This window comes from Galeopterus variegatus, unplaced genomic scaffold (genome assembly GCF_000696425.1).
Source record: "Galeopterus variegatus unplaced genomic scaffold, G_variegatus-3.0.2 Scaffold2854, whole genome shotgun sequence".
NCBI lineage: Eukaryota > Metazoa > Chordata > Mammalia > Dermoptera > Cynocephalidae > Galeopterus > Galeopterus variegatus.
Genome location: NW_007728965.1, coordinates 175205 through 184061, shown reverse-complemented (window position 1 = coordinate 184061; position 8857 = coordinate 175205). Strand labels below are relative to the sequence as shown.

Sequence of the window (8857 nt, the reverse complement as noted above, 5' to 3'; positions counted from 1 at the left end):
TTACCTGATACAGGTGCTTTTCTCACTGTACAGGTTTGTCCCTAAGTATATGTCACATTATTAGAGTAGAGATGTTTAGATTTCTTTCATCATTACTAAAAGATTTTTAATTTCCTTGGCGGGTCAGTAGAGAAAACATTTAAAACGACAACAGCAATAAATGTTTATTATGTGCAAGGCACTGTATAAGTGCTGTACGGGTATTAACAACACATTTAAATCTATTTATAGTCCTGAGAAGTTGGTGAAATTATACCCATTTTGCAAATGAGGATGCTAAAACACAGAGGGGTTAAGTACCTTTGCCCAAATCACATGGGTAGCAAGTGGCAGAGTTAGAATTATAGACCCAGCAATCTGGCTCTTAATTACCATTCTAACCTATAATAATAGAAACTTCATTGTAGCTTATAGTTTACAGAGAGCTTTCCTATCCATTATCTACAGGGCAGCACTACCAATCCATGGAGAAGGCAGAAAGGATTTGGTAGACAAACAGTACACCAAGTTTTAGAGAGGTGATTTAGCCCAACTTGCCCAGACAGCTAGTAGCTGAAATTATACTAAAATCCTTTCTTTTGAAATCTAACTATATCTCTGTTCTTGGACCATGTTTTATTACCCATGATTTTATTAGCTCACAAGGTCTCCTTAATATGTTTATCTTCTCCAGTGAGTTATATTATTATGGACTTAAAATGTTAACCTACTCATGTTCCTAAGGCATATTTATCTTTTATATTTGGTGTTCCTTGATCATGTCTCTTGCAGCTGAACTGTGATGGTTTCAGGAAAGGAGAAAGAGATGGGGATTTTATCTGTACCCTTGATAACGCAGCTGTTTGTGGCACAGATGGGAAAACATACAGCAACAGATGTGTGCTGTGTGCCGAGAATGCGTGAGTATTTGTGGGGAACTGTGTGTTCTCATGATGACCCCCTAACAAGTATTCTCTGAAGCAGGCTTTTTCCCTAAAGCATGTTCTCTGTATAATTATATGACATCATTTTATCTACAGTCTTTAAGGTAAGAGTCTATTTTGTGGGAGTTAGCCATCCATAAACTATTAGGACCAATTCTTTTACTACTCCTATGACAAAAAAAAAAAAGTGTATATCGTAACACTTTATAATTTACAAAGCACTTTTGAGTACAATTTATCAGGTGGTTATTGCAGTCTCTATGAAGTAGACAGGATAGGGAGATTATACATGTATATGTATACACATATATTATATATACACACACATCTATCTATTCATCATTTATCTATCAATCCTTTTATCTATATATCCTTTTTCATAGAGAATTATTTTATCATCAAATGATATTTATTAAGTGCTAGATGATATTATTGAGTATAATATTATAATATTAGAGTAGGTAATTAGGACTTTTAATATTGAACTTCTTTCCATCTATTCAACCTTTGCCAAATAACTAAAGCATCTTGCTGTCCTAGGTTTCGTCCCCATGTTGTCCTTTTTCCACCCTCAATGCTAGATTTGTTTATTGATTATCTTCAACCAACAAGGTGGCATATACCTGCTTTGCAGGTTCTGGCTTGTGACCTCAATCCTGAATTGTCTGTTCTTCAGTTTTTGCTAATATAACAACCAATGTTTGAGAAGATTACTAAGTGATATTATAAATATCTTTTACTTATTTTTACTATACAGTGAGAATCATACTGTTCCTTGTATTTCTTTCTTAGCTCTGGCTGCTAGGAGACTCAACAATAATATTGGAATTTAATTTTTATAGTTTTCCTCAGTCAATATCCTTTGAAATAACTTTTTTCTTACCACTTTTAAAAACTTTGTTTTTTTAACTTATATTGTTTTATTGTATTTTTATTGTTATACAGATAATATAATTGTAAGCTGACTTATCTTTTTATTTTTATTTTTTATTTTTTATTTTTTTTAATTTTTATTTTGTCAATATACACTGTATATGATTATTATGGCCCATCACCGACACCTCCCTCCCTCCTCCCTCTCTCCCCTCCCCCCCAAGAATGTCTTTTCCGTTTGCTTGTTGTAGTAACTTCATGAAAGTATAGTTGTTATATCTTCTTCGAAAATAGAAAGTATCAGGCTAAGCCTGTGGCGCACTCGGGAGAGATCAGATCCTATATAGTGATGACCGGTGCGCTCACTGGCTGAGCGCGGTGCGGCCGGTCTCAAAAAGGACAAAAAAAAAATAGAAAGTATCTCTTACATTTATGGTTTTATATTTTCAGGTATGCTTTAAAGCTCTACTAGATTGAACAAAGTTAAATATCAGAACTTTATGGACTTTCCATGAAAAATAAAATACTAGTCAGCATAACCCAAATACAGGGTAGTACAGTGAGACACTAGGTAACACAGACTTGAATTTGTTTATTTAAAACAACAAAAGCAATGACAACAAAGTTCCTGGGGGCACCTAATATCTACTAACAAGCCTTACTTTTCCCATCTGCTGATGTGAATCTCTATGCTAGACACATGGAAAAAAAAATATTTCTGAAAATAATATTTACAAGTCTGAATCTTATCAGCCCTCCAAGGTAACTCCATTTCTTTGACCTTAAGTCAAGGCTCTCTCTAGAAAAAGTAAGTAAAGAATGCAACATGACTCCTGTTTTCAGGAGCAAAGGAGAAACACAATGTAATGAGGAGAAGTTAGGTTTGAATGGTGGAAAGTTCTGTGATATTAAACTGTTGTGTCCATTAACTTTTGGTTCTAGGAAAACCAGGTCCCAAGTTGATGTAAAAAGCGAAGGAGAATGCAGTAATCCAGCGCAGGTAAGGACAAATGTCAGAGTGGTGGGAAATATTGGGGGGATGACTTCAAAGAGAAAGCAATTGCTTTCCTCTTCCTCCTTGGGTGGAAGAAAGCAATTTTTGCTTTACTTGAAATAGAATACTAAATATTGCCTGTTAATATGAAAAAATGATTGAATGTTCTTGAAACTGGATCAGGTTACTTTGAAAATTAGACCTTTCAGTTCTGTTTTGCTATCTATGAAAAAAAAAATAGAAATCAAAAGGAAACTGCATGTTGGTAGAAGGGGCACAAAACTTTAGTCATTTAATCTGACTTGAAACTCCAGCATCCTCACTTGCTGTCAGGAGACCTTGGACAAATTATTGAACCTAAAATGAGATTTGGACTCAATAGCTTCTTTCTATGCTAAAATTCTGTGAGTCTGTGATTGTAGGTGAAAGAAGGAAGCATAGATTACATGTCACACTTAACTTTTGTGCTGAATAATTTTCCTGATTTTCAAGGTTTGGTGCTCTTTCCATATGCTCCTAGAGCACCTGATGATTTATCTCCACCAAGTCGTTTAGCACATACTATTTCAAATGTCTCTTTTTCTCTACCACCAGCAGATTATGAGTCAGCTGAGGGCGAGGACTGTGCTCTGCCTGAGTTCTAGAGCATAGTGGGTTATCAATGTTTACTGAATAAATGGATACATAAGTAAGTGAGTTCCGTACTTAACTGTATGAATCATATAGTACTCACTGAGCTACTTCTACATGGCTGGCATGCTCTAGGTGGCCAGTGCCCATGGTGATGGCAGAGGCACTGAGTTCTATCAAATTTCTGACAACAGTATTGTTAGCATTACAGTCAGGATGGTGAATACCAAGTTTCTTTCCTGTTCTTCAGGATGTGTGCAGTGCTTTTCGGCCCTATGTGAAGGATGGGAGACTCGGATGCACAAGAGAAAATGATCCGGTTCTGGGTCCTGATGGGAAGACTCATGGCAATAAGTGTGCAATGTGTGCTGAGCTGTTGTAAGTATCATCATCCCCAGGTGGACCTGATGCACTTGGTTGCTGTTCTGAGAACCACTCCACGGAGAGATAAAGTCCTCTTCAGGAAGCATGTAATCCTTAGCTTTTATAATGTGGAATAGGCCTTGCTCCCATAATGACTTTTCTTTTTCTTCATGTCATCTACTGAAGTTTCCTACAAGGAGAGAATAAAGTAGTTATGTTAGTTATTAAATTTGAGACTCTTAATTTTTAAAAATTATAATAACCTGAAAATGCACAGTATTTTATGAGGCATAGTATTTTAGAATTTAGAGAGCACTTTTATATGGGATAATCTGGGTCAGTGATGTGACATGTATTGCTTCATTTGGGCATGGGTAGAGACTCTTACTTAATAATAACAGTTTAAAATAATAATAATAATAATTCTGTATTCATTATTAGTGTAAAAGGTGGAACGTTATGAAAGGGAACTACTGTTGGGTTAATCTTTCTCTAAGTGCCTGGCATTGCTCTGGGCTCTGAAGACCCAGATATGAATAAGATCCAATTGGTCTTTTATATTCTGGCTGGTAGACAAGGTATAGACACTGATCCATGTGTCAGCAAGTCTTTAAGTGCTATGTTTACAAGAATGGATCTTTAAAATCAGGACAGAGGAAGATTTAACAGATTAGTAAACTTCACGCCTGCCTTTGAAAATTAAAGTTAGCTGTTGTAGAATTCAAGGGCATGTCCTATCAAGTTCACAAAACAGGGATTATAACTGGTTTCCAGACAGGAAATCAGCTTGATTTTCACTTTCTTGCCTCGGAAGCATGTGCTTTCAGTTTTCAAACCTGTTCCAATTCTTCAGTTTTCTGTATCCTTTCATGCACTAGCTGAAAAAAAGAATTTGACCTTGCTAACTCCAGATTTTTTTTCTCTGTAGAACTGAAATAGCAGTGGCTATCTTTGGGATGAGACTATAATTAGATAACAGATGTGAAAGGGTTTAGAAGATCAATTCTAATATAGCTTTTATTAACAACCATGCTTTGTGCTTTCACATGAAGGCAGGCACATTCTTTGCAAAGCATAAAAAGTTGTACATAAGGGTGTGGATGGCAGTAGCTCAAATGCTGGGTTTAGTTTCACCCTTGTCTCAGCATTGTTCAAAAGCTCTTGGTTCTGTCTGTTCAAGGGAGTTTTCCTGACTATCTTCTGTTTGTCAATCAAGGCATCACACCCATCCACTTTACAGAACAAAGCTTCTAATTGACTGCCAGTGAGTCAGTTTCACCCCCTTCCTTATCTTTGGCAATTTCTTTAGCTCAGGCATTCAGAACAGGGAGACACTTGTCTCATGTAAGTGGATCAGTTTCAACAAGTTATGGCAGAGTATAGGAAAGTACTTAGCACAAAACTGAACACTGAAAATATGACTGAACCATAAATGGATGAACTGTTCACTTTTCTTAACAGTTTAAAAGAAGCTGAAGAAAATGCCAAGCGAGAAAGTGAAACAAGAGCACGACGAAATGCTGAGAAGGTGACTGAGTCAGCAACACAATTTGCTTCTTGTGGCCATAAATATTAACAAGCTTATGCTTGAACCTTTGAAGTAATGCAGTAATGTCATTGTCCTTTATTATTATGTGGAGTTTTTTTCTTGATATCAAAATTCCCCCAATTTATTATGTCTAATGTATTAATCATTAGATTCAGAATTAAAACAGCATTTCTTACCTCAGGTTGAAAATGTGCAATTTCCACCCTTGCTTCTCTCCTCCCCACCCCCCAGCCCCCTAATGTAAGACAGAAAGTTTATACAAACTAAATTCTGCTTAATTTCCACCAGACTTCTCTCTGGCTCAGTGCAACCAATTTTGCTTTGAATATATATATTTTTTAATAGCAACATATTATAAATTAGATAAGAATACCTTTAAGATAATCCCAGAATCTTTTAAAGAAAGATTCACTTTCTTTAAATATGCACCATATTCACTGGTGCATTTTATATATAATTCCATTGACAAAAGTTGGAGTTATTCACTTTTTCATTATGACTATTATTACATTCAGTGAGACCTGCATTTATAAAATTCTTGCTTCTGCTTAAATGAAAATCTCAGACAAATATTGAGATTGTGGTTTTAAAAATAACCTTAAAATTATTTTTTTAAAATTATTTGGCAACTTAATTTTTTAATCTATTATAAAATTTATCCTTTTTGTTTATTGAATAAGCATTGTTAGGTAATACAGCCTGAATTTCTTAAATTCCTTATGTTATTAAACCCTACTGTCAATGAGAGGGATACCAGTTACTTTGCTAAATGGCAGGCCTTTTGTTGGGAAGTCAGAATACCTGAGTTTTACCCTTAGTTCTCTCTGCTCTGGGTGTGTGACATGGAGCAAATCATCTCCTCCCTGGCCTTGAGTTTTCTTGTCAGTGAAACAAGGAAGCTGGAGAACCGACTTCAATTTGACCTTCCTGTTGGGTTGTGATTCTGTATCCTGCACCCTTTTGTACTAACATAAGTATACTATTTTTTGTGGATTGTAGGGCTTGTGTTTTAAACAGGCACAGGTTTTGGTAGTCAAGAGCTGACCTTCTGCTAATGTGATTAATATAATTCTAAATTAAATAATTAAATAATTCTATTTTTAAAAAGCAGGTTCCCCACCCTAAATAGGGTGTTCAGAGTTTAAACTAAGAAAAATGATGCATTCAGAACTGCCTATAATTTGCTCATCACTCACCAAGGACTGAAAAGCAATACAATTGTGGTAGTTGTTAAAACTTAGTCTAAAAATTTGGGTCATCCTGCGGTATTTAGCGTTTTACTACTCCATAAACACTGAGAGTTCTTTCCTCTTGTTCTTTAGCAGGTCTCAGCTGCATTTTCTTCTCCCTCTCTGTGGCTGGGGTCATTGTTTTGGTGGGGTCAGCGGGCACGATTATGTTGAATGAGACTTCTTCATAGTGATGGCTCAATATGTGTCCCATAATGAACCTGTCAGTGGGTTGCTCACAAAAGTGTTTCTTCAGAATCTCCTCAGATGAATCACAACTTATAAACTGAAATTATCATTGTTTCTCTTATGGAAATCACTGAGCATTAACTTTATTACCGTGCTATGATTATCAGGTGACAGTCTTCGGTGTCTGTATTCCTAGATTGTCACAACGAGGAAGTTTGGAGCACACCCATTTCTTCTCCAAACACAAATATCTTTTTATTAGGAGGCAGTTACGATTCTCTTTTAAAGTGTCTTAATAAAATCTGAAGTACTAGAAAATATCACAGAATACTAGATCTAAAAAGGGTCCTACAGAGCATCTCATTCAAAAACCCTATTGTGTAGGTGGTAAGATTGAGGTCCCAAAGGTGATAGGACTTTGCTATGGTCTCCCAGGGAGTTAGAGCCACAGGGTGGCACTCAAGTCTCCTGATTTCCAGCTATGCTCTTTGTGCTCATCTTTTGTTGACTGAAACGAGAAGATAAGGGTCACACAGCTGAAAAGAAAGTTATAGAGTAGGATTTTTTTGTAGGTTATGTTAAAGTAATATACATCATTGCAAATATGTTTATTGACACAGAGATCCCCAAGCCTAGATTAATTTGTGGTATATTTTTTGTTAAGGTTAGCCTTCACCAAATAGAATTTTTAAAGCACAGAGAGAAATCTGGAAGTACAGAACTAAAGCATCAGGAAATCTGGGAACAAATCTCACTTGGGTTTTTTATTGGGAAGTCACAACATTTTTGGATTTTGTAAATCAATACCTGTGGTGATGGTCTCTCTTTCTATGGGGGGATTGAAGGAAAATTAGATTTACTCTCTGAGGTTTCTACCTACAATGTAAAAAATGAACATAGATAAAGGAGGCAAAACACAAAAACTATCCATGGATTCACAGAGAAACAAAACTAAAGCAAGCACAATGATTTTGGCTGCCATCTTGTTTCTTTTTTCTTGAAAACTAGGTAGAATTGTTCTTGACTTGACCCAGATTAAGTAACTTTTAAACATCTCATCTCACAAATTCTGTCTTCTACTCATTGGTAACATTTAGTTGTCTTGTTTTGGCTACTGCATTTTGTTGTGTCTGTGTTGGAACCTCATAAAAGATCTTTTTGGTTTTTTTCCTCTGTGAATTTGAAAGTTAACAAGAAATGTCTGGTTTTAGTTTTAGGGAATACTTGTTCAGCCTTATGCTTTCCTAGGCTGTTTTGTCTTTTAATAGATATATGTTAAATAGATATAAGTGCCAAGTAATTGACAATATGATTACTAGTTCTCATTAATTCTCATGAATATGTTGTAGGTGTTTGCCAACACTTGTAGACCTGACATTTTATGATTATAAATCTGTCATGTAAAGTTTCTAGATTAAAGAGTACAAAAATGTTAAATATAATTACTTGTCCTTTTAAAGGATTTTTGCAAGGAATATGAAAAACAAGTAAGGAATGGAAGACTTTATTGCACACGAGAGAGTGACCCAGTCCGTGGCCCTGATGGCAGGATGCATGGCAACAAATGTGCCCTGTGTGCTGAAATTTTGTGAGTATAGATGTGGTTTCTTCAGAGTGACTCAAGAGGTGGGAGTGGGGATTGATCAGAGTGATGAGTGGGAACAATGTTGGGGGGAAAGTTCTTGTTGAGAACTAGTTGAACCTCCACAAATCATAATGCCACATAGTAAGAAGTCACTAATGACACATGCCTGTTTCCTAGGTACAAATGGATTTTGTTTTCTAGTTGGAACACTTGCTTAAAAAATAAGGCTTAACTTTGTTAAGAAGTATTTTTTCGTGACAGAGTTAAAAGACACCCTCAAAAAATTCATGTTCTTATGTTAATTGGATTACTTTTATCTTTTCATCTGGAACATGTGACCTTGGGACAATGGCAAATCCCACCCCATAAAAATTATGGTATTTTTGAAAATGTCTCAGACAAGTCTCATTACATTTTCTTTCAGATCCTCGGACTCTGTAAGCTCTTCCCTATATGCTGTCCCACTGCCACTTCTTCTCAGTCTTGGCCAGCTTATGTCCCCTCTTCTTGTGGATTACATTT

General features: G+C 35.9%; 1 protein-coding gene across 1 annotated transcript in view; it reads left to right on the top strand.

Annotated features, from left to right (window-relative positions):
* Nucleotides 1-8857, top strand: part of SPINK5 (serine peptidase inhibitor, Kazal type 5) — a 76640-nt gene that overhangs the window by 19468 nt on the left and 48315 nt on the right. Inside the window, exons 5-9 of the mRNA XM_008583221.1 lie at nt 772-899; nt 2739-2796; nt 3671-3798; nt 5245-5311; nt 8211-8338. Coding sequence (XP_008581443.1) covers nt 772-899; nt 2739-2796; nt 3671-3798; nt 5245-5311; nt 8211-8338 — 509 coding nt within the window. The remainder of the gene's footprint in view (nt 1-771; nt 900-2738; nt 2797-3670; nt 3799-5244; nt 5312-8210; nt 8339-8857) is intronic.